Source organism: Danio rerio, chromosome 15 (genome assembly GCF_052040795.2).
Source record: "Danio rerio strain M-AB ecotype USA chromosome 15, GRCz13ab, whole genome shotgun sequence".
Lineage (NCBI taxonomy): Eukaryota > Metazoa > Chordata > Actinopteri > Cypriniformes > Danionidae > Danio > Danio rerio.
The window spans coordinates 17,063,268-17,078,682 of NC_141035.1; the positions used below are offsets into that span (position 1 = coordinate 17,063,268).

The 15,415-nt window shown below is 43.6% G+C and overlaps 1 protein-coding gene across 39 annotated transcripts in view; it reads right to left on the reverse strand.

The window, feature by feature from the left end:
* p4ha3 (prolyl 4-hydroxylase, alpha polypeptide III) overlaps positions 1-15,415 on the reverse strand; it is an 86,817-nt gene that overhangs the window by 12,375 nt on the left and 59,027 nt on the right. For 33 of the 39 annotated variants that reach the window (XR_015509147.1, XR_015509143.1, XM_087283799.1 and 30 more), the window contains one exon: positions 10,283-10,442. Coding sequence is in view for 31 of the 39 variants with exons in the window: in XM_087283799.1 (XP_087139925.1) it covers positions 10,283-10,442 (160 nt within the window). In the remaining 8 variants the exon portion in view is untranslated. Of the gene's footprint in view, positions 1-10,282; positions 10,443-10,658; positions 14,573-15,415 lie in introns of those variants that run through there. The other 6 variants (XR_015509150.1, XR_015509149.1, XR_015509145.1 and 3 more) reach the window with 1 other exon arrangement.

Consider the following 15,415-nt stretch of genomic DNA (forward strand, 5'->3'; position numbering starts at 1 on the left):
GAACCATAACTTTTCAATCCAGATGGATGGGGCAACCATTACTGCATCCAAAATGGTGAAAAGCCTTGGAGTAACGATTGATGACCAAGTAAACTTCTCTGATCACATTTCTAGAACTGCTTAATATTGCAGATTCGCACTCTATAACATCAGAAAGGTCCGACCCTTCTTATCTGAACATGCAGCTCAACTCCTTGTTCAAGCTCTTGTTCTCTCCAGACTGGATTACTGCAACTCTCTACTAAAGCTCTGATGTTTGCCTACAAAGCGACCTCTGGCTTTGCTCCTTCTTATCTGCTCTCAGGTCTGCAGATTTATGTGTCCTCCAGAAACTTGCGTTCAGTGAATGAACGTCACCTCGTGGTTCCATCCCAAAGAGAGAAGAAATCACTTTCCCGAACTCTCGCTTTCAATCTGCCCAGTTGGTGGAATGAACTCCCTAACTGCATCAGAACAGCAGAGTTACTTTCTGTCTTCAAGAAACGACTAAAAACTCAACTATTTAGTCTCCACTTCACTTCCAAATCTGCAATTGCCTCTCTAGCTCTACCACTAACTGTACTAAAAAAAAATAATAATAATAATTCTTACATTACTAATGCTTTCCTTCTTAGACTTTACAGACCTAAAACTTGCCTACAGCACTTATTCATTGTTGCTCTTATAGTTGTGTAAATTGCTTCCTTGTCCTCATTTGTAAGTCGCTTTGGATAAAAGCGTCTGCAAAATGACTAAATGTAAATGTAAAATAAAGCTTTTCTCTTCAAGATATCACGAATACCTCTGACATTGATAGAAAACAAAGAAAAAGACATAAATGTTCAAACGATTATAAAGAACAACAAGAGTAAATGAAACTTTAGCCTTTAAACTTCCACATAATGGGATTCCTACAAACTAACCCAGAATGTTACTGTGTAAAATTCAGAGAGAGAACAGCAACAACAAAAAAGTAAATATGTGGTTGTATTCAGTTTCTGTAAACATCAGATTTTAAACTCAAATCAGTTTCCTCTCTCTCTCTCTCTCTGAAATAAAATAAGTCTGTCTTGAAGATACCACTGATTACCATAGTATAACAAGACGACCAATCTATCTTTAGTTGCCTTCTTAAGGCTGATTTATACGCTTTATACGAGTGCATGCTGCGAATGTGATGTCATCGGCAGAGGTTCACTTTAATGCACGCACCATGATTTCAGCTGGCACATAAAATTTTTCAAGACTTGAGCAAACAGTTTGTGCAGCGCCACATTTGATTTGAGTTGAATATAACAGGTACAACTGTAGATATCTATATGATCCATACAAGGAGAACGTGTTTGAAAAAAACTTTGGAAAAACTAAAGGAATAAGTTCAACCCAGGCTCATTCTGAAAACATACCACTGTGTACATTTCTGGAGAGCGTCAAATACCTCCCAGGAGCTAAATTTATTATTATTATTTTACAGCTTTTGTTTTCCCGAATTCATTAGAGGCAACTGTGAACACTTTTTCAGATCTCTAATTTCTTTGCTAGTGCCATTAGCACTTGTTTTTCTCACATAAATCCACCAGAGGTTGCTGTCGACTGACTGAATGACTGACCGATTGACTGAACCACCCTTCTCCTTCCCTAAACCCAACCAATAGTGTTTTCAAAAGCACTGATTGAGCAGCGCCCACCCACTTCTTTAAACCCAAGTTTTCCGTCAAGTTTTCAAAACCAATCCAGAAAAGCCCTCACCTGATTTTTACCACGTTTACAGATTTTACCACATTCTCACCCTGTTATTTACTTGTTTATTTTATTTTTTGGCTTCTGTTTTTGACTTATCTTCTTTCTGAAAACATTCTTCGCCTTAATTGAACCCTGTTGTCATGGTCAACTCCTCTCTGAGTTTCAAGTCCAAGACTCAAGGTTTAAATGATTATTAAAAAAATAAAATCTTTAAAGGGCACCTATGGTGTAAAATCTACTTTTCAAGCTATTTGGATAAACATATGTGTATATATAGTGTATAGACCATCATATTGGGGTGATACAAACACACCCAGTCCTTTTTTTTTTCAATTTAACAACATAAAAACGGTGGACCAATTAGAGCGGTTTTCAGACCGACCGCAACTTTACGTAGGAGTGCGGTCCCCCCACCCACCGAATTGATTGACAGCTGCGCGCATTAACATGTTCCGGTAGTCACGTGTATATGTCAACAAGACCAGGCAGACATACGCATAGCAACCGGGAATAAAGGTCTGTTCTGTTTGCTAGGATCAGCTATCACCATCAAATGTGATTAAGAGTAAGTTTCACATGTTTAAAGTGCTTTAAAACAGTGCACGTGTGTAATTAATTACAGCGATTCACTTCAGCTTTACTTCATCAGCACAGCCGCGTGTCAGAACAATTATAAAAGAAGACGCTTCAATCCCGGTTTGTGGAAGTTAAATAGGGTTTATTTTGTACATTAGCATAATAGATATCCACACAGCACTGGAGATTAGCCTGTTTCCTGTCACATGAGTGCACAAACTGTGCTTAGGTAAGCGCGCTCTGTCTGTCTGCCTGCCTGTTTGCGTGTGTGTGTGTGTATCAGCTGCGGTGTGCGTGTGTATCTCTGTCTGTGTCTGTGTGTGTGTGTGTGTGTGTGTGTGTGTGCACGTGTGCGTGTGCGCGCGCATGCGTGAACTTTGTAATGATATTGTGTGTGATTCATCAATGCAACTTCACAATACTGATTAGTAAAGATTAGTTCTTACTGTAGTATTTCTCACAAACGCTACATGAGACCTTCTTCCTTTAAGTCTGTCTGTTGTCTGACGCAGCCGAGGGAGGAGATTAAAGCACGCGGGAAAGCACGTAGAAACAGTGGGCGGGAAAGGCTCGTCTTAAAGGCGCAGTACGACAAAACCACCCCCGGGTGGAAATCAGTATAAAACAGCATTTTGTAAAAGGTATGAAAAATCTGATGGGTGTTTTGAGCTGAAACTTTATATACACATTCTAGAGACGCAAAAGACCTATATTAAATTTAAAAAAAGGGGTAACCTAGGAACCCTTTAATGCAGTGTTGGGCAGCAGTGTCGCTACAATTAGTGATGCTAATAGCTTTACTACATTTCTCAGTACCCAGTAGCGTTGCTGCTTTCTAAATCAAATAGCTTTTTAGTAGCGAAGATATTTTATTAGTCAAGTAGCTCAGTAACATCCACACAAGCTACATTTACCAATCACGGATCAATAAGTGATGGCAGACATTCAAGGAGCTGTTAGAGCGGTGTCTAGCCCTTGAAAGTAAATCCATATGATGGCGAGAATGATTATTTCTTCTTCCTGTTTTACGGTATTCGACAACACAGACAAGTTTTCGACAAATTTTCGTTGCGTTACTGCCACCTCTGGTAAAACTTGCTTACTTTCCTATGCTATTAGTGGATTTATTTAATCCACAAATGGGGATTTTGTTTTAGAAAGCCAATTGTCTGAAAGAGTATACAACGGGTCAATGAAATGCCAAATGAGTTTTCAGTGTAAGCTTGCGCATGTGTGCCTTATTGCCAATTAGCTCCGCATATAAGAGCTGCAGCATATAAGCTAAAGAGACTGACAATTACAGCTAAGGAACAATCATTATGGCGATGCTATATAGCATTCCCGCTCCCCTCCTCGGGGAACGAGGGTTACTTTAGTAACCAGAGCGTTCCCCTTCGGATGGGGAACTTCAATGCTATTAGTGGATTTATTTAATCCACGAATAGGGAAATGTCTGGAAAACGCCATAATGACTGCACCTTACCTTCGCCTCCAATGAGAGGATAGCCAGGCATAGTGTAAGCGCTCCTGCATCAAAGAGAGGCGCGGTCTTCCAACGTAATCCCTGGCCCTTACATATCCCACTTCAAAGAAGTTTTACGGATTTAGATATATTTTTTGGGAGTCGCAAGCGTCTAGATAATTCTAGGAAAATACGACAGTACGTTGGGAAAGCGTGCAGTCCCGATAGGGAGGACGCTGCGGAGGCCACCTGCTACCCAATAGGGAGATATGATGGCAAAATATATGGACTAGCTCTGAGAAGGGGGAGTATGCATATAATAAGATGGTTAGCAGAGAGGGAAGACACAGCCCGTAAGGGGGGACTGCACCATGGCTAAATAAGCATATGGGATCGCCTAGTGGGGATCACGCATAGTGGGCACCTATACCCAAAACGCGGGCAGACCAGCGGGCAGACCTACAACGTAATGGGCCAGCGAGTGACTCCTCTGCTGAGTCAGTGCTGGGGGCCTCGGAGGAATCTGCAGGGCTCAACTAACGGGGAACTTTACTGACAGATGAAAAAGCGCATGTATCTCCGTGTTAGGGAGAATGGCTCAGCAAGCGTGTTTCAACACCTTCACCGAGTTGTTTCTTTAATCACCAAGGGTTACCTAATACCCTTGAGGAAACCGGCTCCACTCACATATTTGCAAATGTATTAGGTGTCGCCCAGCCCACAGCTCTACAGATGTCTGTTAGAGAGGCGCCGCATGCACGCGCCCAAGAGGATGCGATGCTCCGAGTGGAGTGTGCATGCACTCTCGGGGGACATGGCTTGCCCTGGCTCTGGTAAGTGAGGGTGATGGCATCCACTATGCAGTGGGCCAACCTCTGCTTCCCTGCTGCCGACCGCCATATCAGACGAAGAGCTGCTCAGATGATTTAAAGCTCTGAGTGCGGTCCATATAATACGCAAAGCGCGAACTGGAAAAAGTAAGAAAAGGGCTGAGTCTGCCTCTTTCAGGGGCATCGCTTGCAGGCTCACTACCTGGTCTTTAACGGTGTGGTAGGAACCTTGGGCACATATCCCAGGCGGGGTCTCAGGAACATGAGAGTAAGCCAGCCCGAATTACAGGCACGAGTCACTGACCGAAAAATGCCTCCAGGTCCCTGACCTCTAAATCGAGGTCAACGCGACCAGCAAAGCTGTCTTCAGGGACAGAAATCTTAAAGATACTGAGTCGAGGATCGAAGGGATCTGACGCAGGCTCGTGAGAACGAGGGCAAAATCCTAAAATGGCATGAGAGGGGGGCGGGGTGGATTAATTCGCCTAGTGCCTCTGAGGAACCGGATGATGAAGTTATGCCTTCCCACGGTGCTGCCAGCCACCGCGTCATGAGAGCGGAGATGACAGCCACGTAACCTTGAGTGTGGAGGGCGACAGCCTGCTCTCCAGCTTCTCTTGGAATAAAGAAAGTACATTGCTGATCTGGCAAATTTCGGCGGTCTTCTCAGCGAGAGACGCACGATTCAGTGAATAGACTCTACTTCAGGGCATAGGCACGCTCGAGGGGGCTCCAGCCCGAGTGACGGTATTAACCACCGCAATCGGTAGGCTACCTAAGTCTTCCTCGCGTTTAAGGACCAAACGTGGAGGTTCCAAAGATCGGGGCGAGGGTGCCAGATGGTGCCCTGTCCCTGAGAGAGTAGGTCCTCTCTCTCAAAGTGATCTGCCAGGGAGGGCCATCGCGAGGAGGGAGAGCTCTGACATTCAGGTCCGGTTGGGCCAGAGGGGCGCAGCCAGCAACCTGTTCCTCGTCCTCCCTGACATTGCACAGTAACTGCGCGAGCAGGCTCACTGGGGGAAAAGCATATTTGCACATGCCCCGAGGCCAGATGTGAGCCAGTGCATCCGTGCCGAGAGAGCCATCGGTCAGGGAAAAGAACAACTGGCATTGAGCAATCTCGGGGGAAGCAAACAGATCGATCTGGGCTTCCCCAAATCGCGCCCATATCTGCTGAACAGACTTGGGGTGGAGTCTCCTTTCTCCAGAATGTAAAGGCTGCCTGGTCTTGAGCTTGCCTGAAATGTGAATGGCACGCAGCAATTTCAGCCACGGATGACTCCAGAGGAGCAGACAGAGGACGAGCTGAGACATGCAGCGAGAGCGAATACCCCCCATGTGGTTGATATACACCACCGCCGCTGTGCTGTCCATCCTGACCAGCACGTGCTGCTGCTCCAGCACCGGAAAAAAAAATGGTGGAGAGTGAGGAACACTGCCAACAGCTTCAGGCGATTGATATGCCAATGCAACTGGGTTGCTTTCCGCATGCCCGCAGCACTCAGCCCCCCAGCCCGTGCTGGAAGCATCTGTTGAAACAACAACATGACTGGACGCCTGTCCTAGAGGCACTCCGGCCTGTAGGAATGAGGTGTCGTTGCAAGGGCTGAGGGCGCGGCGATACAGACTCGGTGTGCACGCGCGTGCCATGCGCGTCTGGGAAACTTGATCGTGAAGCCAGTGCTGGAGTGGTCTCATATGGAGTAATCCGAGCGGCGTGAAAGGGGCTGCGGATGCCATATGCCCCAAGAGCCTCTGAAATTATTTCACTGGGACCACTATTTTGCTGTCGAGCTCTCTCAGACAGTTCAGCATCAGCTGAGCGCGCTCTCTGTAGAGACGTGCTGTAATGGTGATCGAGTCCAGCTCCACAGGGGCGAGTTTGCTCTTTTCTCGGTTGACCTGAAACCCCAACAGGTGGAGGTGCCAGAGCACCTTGTCTCTGTGCATAATCAATTGCTCCCGAGAGTGGGCTAAATCAGCCAGTCGCCGAGATAATTGAGTATGCGGATACCGGCGAGCCGAAGGGCCACTAAGGCACCCTCCACGAGCTTGGTGAAGACCCGTGGAGACAGAAAGAACCCGAAGGGGAGGACTTTGTATTGCCAAGCTCGACTTTCAAACGCAAACTGCAGAAACTGACGATGGCGATAAAGAGTGGAGACATGGAAATATGCGTCCTTCAGGTCTATTGCTGCAAACCAATCCAGAGGATGAACGCACCGGAGGATGCGCTTCTGCGTGAGCATTCTGAACGGTAGCTTGTGCAGAAAGCGGTTCAAAACACGCAGATCTAGGATTGGCCGTGACCCACCGCTCTTTTTGGGCACGATGAAGTGCAGGCTGTAAAAACCACCCTCCATCTCGGCTGGAGGGACCGGCTCGATTGCATCCTTCGCCAGGAGGACAGGAATCTTCTCTCGCAAGACAGGGGTGGACAGGGGGCTGACCCTGGTAAATACACACCCGTGAACAAGGGGGGCCATTTTGCGAACTGAACCACATAGCCGAGTCTGATTGTGCGTATGAGCCACCGCGAAGGGCTGTCCGCGCTAACCAGGCAGGCAGAGCTCTCGCTAAGGGATTCATCACTACAATCACTGACGTACCAGCAGTGGGGCAGCGCGGAGTGGGTGTGCTGATCCGGGAAGCGCAAGGGTCCCGCGGAAGAGCTGGAGGCAAGAGATTTGCTCTCACTCCGCACCCAAACTCTAGAGGGGAGGCTCAAGGGGTGGGAAAAAGGAGACCGTCCTCCCAGCGCTCGTCAGCCACTGGCGAAACGCACCGAACCGCGAGCTAGAAGCATAGCTTCCGACACTGGCAGATTTCGGGCTGTCACATCTGGGTAAGTGGAAAAGTGCTCTTTCATTGATGTTTTCATGGCAGTAAAAAGTGCTGTTGGAAATGGGGCCCCACCCTCCAGCGGGGAAAGAGCAAGTTCCCTCTTTTCCAGATGACCTGTCCCAGGGACGCTTTGCGGTCCGTTTACCGGACTTAGCAGCGCTCTGGGCAGGGGGGCTGCCTGCTTTTGAGGTGCTCGACACGCTCTCTTCGCTGGAGGCGTGTGTGGGGCAGCTCTCGTAGGCGGGCGCCTTCGTCGAGGAGCAGCAGATATGGATGGTTCGGCGGGCGGAGCGGGCTTACGGTCCCGCTGATAGGTGACATTAGGTGACGGTGACGCCGAACAGGCCAGATTGGGATATGGGGGAGTCAAGAAAGCGGACTTTGTCGACTTCGCGCATATCAGTCAAGTTTAGCCAGAGGTGGCGCTCCTGGACCACTAATGTGGACATCGTCCTCCGCAACGCACACACAGCGGACTTATTGGTGCGAAGAGCATAGTCGGTTGCGGTGAGAAGCTCACAAGCCTGGGTTGGACCCACCTTTGTGCAGCTCGGCCAGCACCTGCGCTTGGTAGCGCTGGTAGGTGGCCATCGCGTGCAAGGCAGAAGCAGCCTGGCCCGCAGCCTTGTAAGCTCTAGCAGATAACTTAAGATAACTTACAGGCTTTGGGCAGGAGACGAGGGGGACCCCGCCAAGAAGAGGCACCACGCGGACAAAGATTGACCACAATCGCGGTCGAAACCTGGCCGCTCCACCGTCAGGAGTGGTGAGGGCTCCCCGGTGTCATTGAACGTAAGGGCTACTATCTGTTTAGACGGATCACTTCCTCCGCTCGAAGCTTGGATGGAGCGCTTGGAGGAGCGGGAGGTCCGCGGGCCCGGAGGCGACGGATTATCTCCCACTGGAACCCTCAGATCTGCTCGAGTGCCCGCTGCAGTGCAGGGGACAGCTGGGGTGGTTCGCCCTTTTGCAAAGGCTAGCCGCGATCTTAACTGCGCAACAGTCATGGCATCGCAATGATGACATAAAATGCCCGGAAGCACCGCATTAACATGTTGGACCCTCAGACATGCAACGCAGAGCTCGTGCCCATCATTCAGGGACAGGAAACCACCGCATCCAGAAACGCACGGTCGGAGCGCCGTCCTGAAAAAGACGTGCTGCACGACTGTGTTGCTCTTATTGTGAAGTTTCAACTTTATACGCACATAATAGCGGTGTTGTCGCGCGTCTACTGAAGGGTGGGACGGAGGGTGTGTCGCGTCGCGGGGGTGTTTTTGATCATTTTGGAAGGGCACTTTCTATCCAAGACTAAAAAGGGCATGTGCACTGAACAGGTTGAGCCCTATGTGTTCACGTACCTGCAAGTTGGGGAATACGACTGATAACAGTCATGGGGACTGCAGAAACAGAGCACACTGTTCAAATTGATGCAGACATTGACTTGTACCGCAAAGAGACCTCTATCTCACTCATGGCTTGTCCTCTCAAGTGGGGGAAAGACAATGCACAACGTTACCCACTGCTGTCAACCTGGGCCAAGCCATATCTCTGTCCCAGAAACCTCAGTCCCAAATGAGAGGGTTTTTTTCTGTTGCAGGGGACATTGTAAATGCCCAGAGATACCAGCTTTTACCAGATTATAGTTATATGATAATTTTCCTTAAAACCCATCTCTATCTAAGTGAGTGAGTGATTAAATGTTGAATGTGGTGAGTTTTCAACAATACTAAATTGAAACTTTATTTTTTTACATGGTTTAATAATTTTTTGTTATTAAAATTTAAAAATTGAAGTTCCTGTTTCAAAGCTTACAGATAGATGGCTAATTTGTATGTCATTGACACTTTTGGCACTTTTTTGGGGTATTTTCATTAGTTTTGTTTTTCCTGTAAATGATTCAAAAAACATCGTACCGTGAAATTCTGATACCGTTACATCCCTAATATATATATATATATATATATATATATATATATATATATATATATATATATATATATATATATATATATATATATATTTATATATATATATATAGCCTTTAGGGGTGTCCTAAGCCACTCACAAGGACTGATGTTGAAGCTTTTTTAAGTTTATTGGTAATGGATCTCTTATGTCTGAATTAAATGGGAACTATTATGCAAAAATAGATATTTTTTATAAGTGAAGCTTCTAATGGTAAATATTCATGATTTTTATTTGTTTATAATCTCACTTGATAGAAACAGTTTGCAAAAACACTTTGATTGACATTCTCATTGTCATCAAATGGGGGAAGCTCTGCACATTAGTGACCATCTCTCCCTCATTAGCATAGAAAGTTAGTCTTGTTTAAATCTGCTGCTATGCGGATGCACAGGCATTTGTAGCTCTGCCCTCTTTTTAAAAAAGCACAATCTCATTTTAATTTAAAGCGACCAAAATGGCACAATTTGGATCAAAGCTTAAAAGGGGCAGGTTCAAAGAGTTATAAACCTTTATTTGTGGGGTCAATTTTCGCCCGATCACCCTGAACTGAAATGGCACCTATAAAAAAGCTAATTAATAAGGTCTACTTATATTGGATCATCTGCTTATAGTTGTTATTACAGGGCAGAACCGATGCCTGTACAGCACAAAATGCTGTTTTAAAACCAGTGCCGGTGTGTTTTTGTTTCTTTCTAATGTTGAGCACAAAAGATGTGATTTTGAAGAAAGCTGGAAAACTACCATAGTTGAAAAAGCAAATACTATGGGAGTCAATATTTACAGTAAACAGCGAATATTTATTTTTGAGGGAAAAGCCAAATAGAAAAAAATGTAGAATGTTCAAAAGGTAAATAGATGACGACAGACAATTACTCACTGTGGCATGATCGAAATGAGGTTCATAGTGTCCTCCAATCCCATAATTTACAACCTGGAGATATTCGGCATAAGGAGGCTGCACATTCAGTCCAGTTACCAAGGTGATGCGTTGATCCAGCTTACCCACAACCTCGTGGGCCGACTCTTTCAGCCATGCGCTAAAAAGACCATTGACAAAAAGATTCAAAAGTAGAGCCACTTCATGATAGTAAATAGTAATATTTAGAATAGTTACATTTCCTCGATTGGGCTGGATAATCTAACAAGAGCAGCATAGAGTTACAAACAAGAAGAATAATCAAAAGGTGAGTAGAATCTGCCCAAAAATAAGCAAATATTAGGTTTTGCCATTAAATAATACAGCAAATTCTAGTAAAGCAACAACTGTAAAGCTTAGCAAATCACCTTGCATGATTTATCGAAAATGTCTCCAGATATAAATTTTTAGTCGGAAAGGAAAACTTTTACAAATCGTCACCTAAGAAATTATAAGGTTCAATTACATTTTTTGTCAAAATTATGTTATTGACATATTCATATAAAAGGACAGCTTATTTACATTATGGGATATTTTTTTTGTAAGTTGTTCCCATTTTAAGACTTTTTATTTAAAAAAACAAATTTCACAATACTGTTTGCTATGGAATGCAAAAACTTCAAATATCACAAAATCATTCAGTACGCCGATAGAACCTTATAATTCCAAGGTGACGAAATGCATATACAGCTAGATAAGCCTTTAAAAATCTGTTAATGCTTTTAACCAAATGTTTCACTTTGTTTCTTCATCAAACCCTACAAGTAGATTTTAGTTTCATCAATCAAATCAATCAATCAAAATTCCCTTGATCTCTTGTGAGATTTCACTGAGATATTAAAAACATCTCATAAAACATTCTGGTCTAGTCTAAAAACAGCTTTCATTGAAGCTGCTCTTCCAAAATGACAGGTTGTGCAGTGATTGTAGCATTTTCATGGTTTGGCTAAACTCCACCTCCACAGACAAAGATTAATGCCTGCTTCTATATCTCTGTCCCACATGGAAATAACCTATATAGACATATGTTTTAATATAGGTTTTGACATAAATTTTCAATATATGTGACTTGTATAAAATTGGCCGTTTTCCTATAGTATATGTACATATATGCACATAGACAGTTGAAGTCAGAAATATTAGCCCCCTGTTTATTTTTATAGTTAGAGAGGTTAGACCCTGGGTAGCTTGCTGGGGTCAGGGACTTTTCTGTAAGCTGTTTGGACAGAACTGTGTGTAGGTAAAGTGTGTCCACAGTCATATCGGAGAGATAGAAACACAATAAGTCTCTTTTTAATAATTTCCTGATGTTAAAATAAGATCCAAATTCCTCCCATTTTGAGGCTGACTGCAACTTGACGTAGGAGTGCGGTTTCCCCACCGACCGAATTAATCAACAGACACGCATTAACATGACTCGGTAGTAATGCGTAATCATATCAACAAGACAGGACGTGAGCAAAGCAACCGGGATTAAAAGATCTGTTCAGCGCCTTGCAGTGGTGAAAAGAGTACTGAAAAAGTAAACTTAAGTAAAAGTACCATTACTTGCCTAATAATGTAGTGTTAGTAGAGTAAAAATGCCTTTTGTAAATATTACTCAAAGTAGGAGAAAAAGTAGCCCCTTTAAAAGTACTCATGAGTAGTAAGTATTATGCTGTTAAAAGTTGATGCATTTACATGTAATTTGTGAATGTGTTTGTGTTAATGTAACATTCTGTAGTGCATTTAGTTATTGCCCAGCAGGCACACAATGTCATAAGATGTTAATATTAGGTTAGATTTAGGTTGTGATGTCAGGTGACCAAAATTCAATGTCTAGCCAGCGTCTAAGGACAACATTATATTGATGTCCAATAATGACATCAAATGACGTTGATATTTGGTTAATTTTAGGTTGTTAGAAAGTGACCAAAATCCAATGTCGAGACAACATCTTAAAGGGCACCTGTGGTGAAAAATCTACTTTTCAAGCTTTGGATGTGTGTAGGTATAGTGTATAGTGCATCATATTGGGGTGATATAAACACACATAGTCCTTTTTTTTTTCAATTTAACAACATAAAACCAATTGGAGCTGCTTTTAGATCGACCGCAACTTGACGTAGGAGCACGGAAGAGATTTTTTTTCTCGCAATCACAGAAGCTCCCTGTGATCTTAACTAGGTGCAGCTGGAAAGTGCGAGCTTTCTGTCAGTGAACACACAACAGTTCTTCCAGCCGGCAGCTGTCCACGGCGCCCAGCCATGATTTGGGACACTTCATATTTCTGCCGCGCCACAGAGCTCCATCTGAATTGTTTCATTATAAATAACATGCGAATGTGCGTGCCACAGTCAAAGTTAATTCAGTGTGCGTGGTTATTAGTCTCGGTGCACAAGCTCTAACTTTATAGCACACAGTTGGCTGTAAAACTATGAAAAGACACAAATGATTTTGTACTCTCTGCTTGGTCTGTGTCCGAGTCGTACATGTACGGATCACTCATGCTGCTTCTCTCTGTCTGCCTGTCTGTTGCCAAACACAGAGCGGGGGAGCTCTTGGCTCCGCCCCCTTGTTACGTTGGGCGGAAATTTGAAAATAATTTTCATGTGAAGCAACACACCCCTTAAAACAGCAAGCTGTGTACACGTCCCCAATATGACACTTTTGAACACATAATAATAACAAAAAAAATCTTAACTGTGTTTTGAACTGAACCTAAACTGGCACACTCAGAAGAACCATAATATTAATATTAAATCTTAAAAAAGGGGTAAACTATGTGCCCTTTAAACCAACATTCTATTGACGTCAAATATTCATCAGTTATGGCAACCAAAATTCAACGTCTGATAGATGTCATAGTGGTAAAGTCGACACAACGACAAGCTGTAACATCATTAGACGTTGGTTTTAGGTTGGACATTGATATCGGGCTGACGTTGAGCTCTGATGTGAACCCGATTTCCATTTCCAAACAAAATGCAGCATCTCCACAACGTTAGGGTTAGGGGACACTTTTAAAGCTTCCAAACAGTTTGCTGCAATGTAAAGTGCACATGTCTTTAAGTAGTTTATTATGATGCAATTTACCTTCTATGTGTGATTTGATTGGACAGAAATGACAAGACTTATTTTTGTAATTCCCATAGACAAGAAAAAATAAAGTAGTGACTGCAGGTAGAAGGAAAGTAGTGAAGTAAAAGTACAGATATTGCACTAAAAATGTACTCAAGGAGAAGTAAAAGTACACATTTTTAAAACTACTTAGTAAATTACAATTTCTGCGAAAAACTACTCAATTACAGTAATTTGAGTATTTGTAATTAGTTACTTTACACCACTGGCGCCTTGTGATCCTCAATCCTCATCAAATGTTATCAAGAATGAGTTTCACAAGTTTAAAATGTTTTTGAAACAGTGCATGTTTGTAATAAAGAAAAACCACAGCCGCATAGCATCAATACAATTAAAAGAAAATGCTTCAATCCCGGTTTGTGGACTTAAATCAGGTTTATTTTGTACACTCACATATCAATGTCCATACAGCAGTGGATATTAACGTGTATCCTGTCATATTTGCCGCACAAAAACAGTGCAAAGCTAACGTGTTTGAGTGTGTGTGCATTATGTGCGACATTATGTGTGACTCATTGCTGAAAAAAGGCTTAAATTAACTCCACAACAAATACATCAAATAACTGCTGTGAAAGTTTTTACTGTAGTCAGGGAGATCTGCTTCATTCTTGTCTGCCTACAAACTAATAAGTTTTAGTTTTAAAAAGCTTAAGTTTTGCTATGGTTACGCCATCTGTCCACACTATGCTGGAATTTTCGAGTGCCGAAAATTGAGCATTTTGGAAACGCTAGAGAGGTCATTTTCATTCTAAAACACTGCTGCTCTGTGTTAGTATGGATGGAGGAAAATGGAGACATCTGAAAACGGAGGCAGGGCTGGAGACATTTGCCAGTCTGATTGAGGCTTTTCCCTCAATATTAAGTAGCCTACACACAGTTCAGTCTCACATCCTCTCTTTGTAAATTCAGACCTCGCAGTTTGATATGGAAAGCAAACTGCTGAGGACACGGGTACTTTATAACCTCATTCATATCACCCTGGCTACGTTGTTTCACTTTCTTAACAATAAAATTAAAACATGATGCGAAGAACTGCCTATTTTAATTTTGATAATAGCAACTTAACAGACACCAAACATGTTGAGGCATCATGTAGCTATATATTTATTTGAGCGTCATCTTCATTGTATGCTAGGGATGTAACGGTATTGTAAATACCGTCATACCGCAATATTAATTTTTTTCGATATTACCGAAGTCGCATGACTCGGTAAAACTATAGGTCTTCTGAGAAAATTTGCTCAGGCGAATGAAGCGAACGGGAGATAGCGAAAACTACAATTGCCATCAGCCCATGCTTGACCATCATCCCTTGCGGTCTGTTGTCGCTACAGATCCAGTAATGCGGAAATGGAGTGTGCTGCTAGAAGCGGGGATGAAAAGAGCTGGAAAACTCTAAAGCAGGTCGCACACCAGAAGCGGCGAGCGCCATGTATTTTAGAATTCTAAACATAGGTTTCTATCAGGATACACACACCGGCGCCGCAAGTCGGCGGCGCCCGGCGACGGCTCAGGACGCAGTTCATTTTTCAGCCGCGCCACAGAGCGCCATCTGATTAGTTTCATGTTAAATATCATTCGAATGTGCGCGTCTGGTGTGTGATACTTATAAACTGTCATGTACATCTGAAAACGGAGGCGGGGCTGCAGACATTCGCCTCTCTGATTGGGGCTTTTCCTGAATATTAAGTAGCCTAACACGCACAGTTCAGTCCTGCATCTTCTCCGTGTAAGTTCAGACTTCGCAAGTTTGATCAAGGCTGCTGTCTCTTCTTCTCAGTTTGATATGGAAAAGCAGATTATACCGAGGACACGGGTAAATCTTCAAAGGGAACAGTGTACTTTATAACTTCATTCACATCACCCTGGCTTCGTTGTTTCACTTTCTCAACAATAAAATGTAAACATGATTTAAGGAACTGCCTATTTTCATTTTAATATTAGCAACTTAGACAGCAGACATGTTGAGGCGTC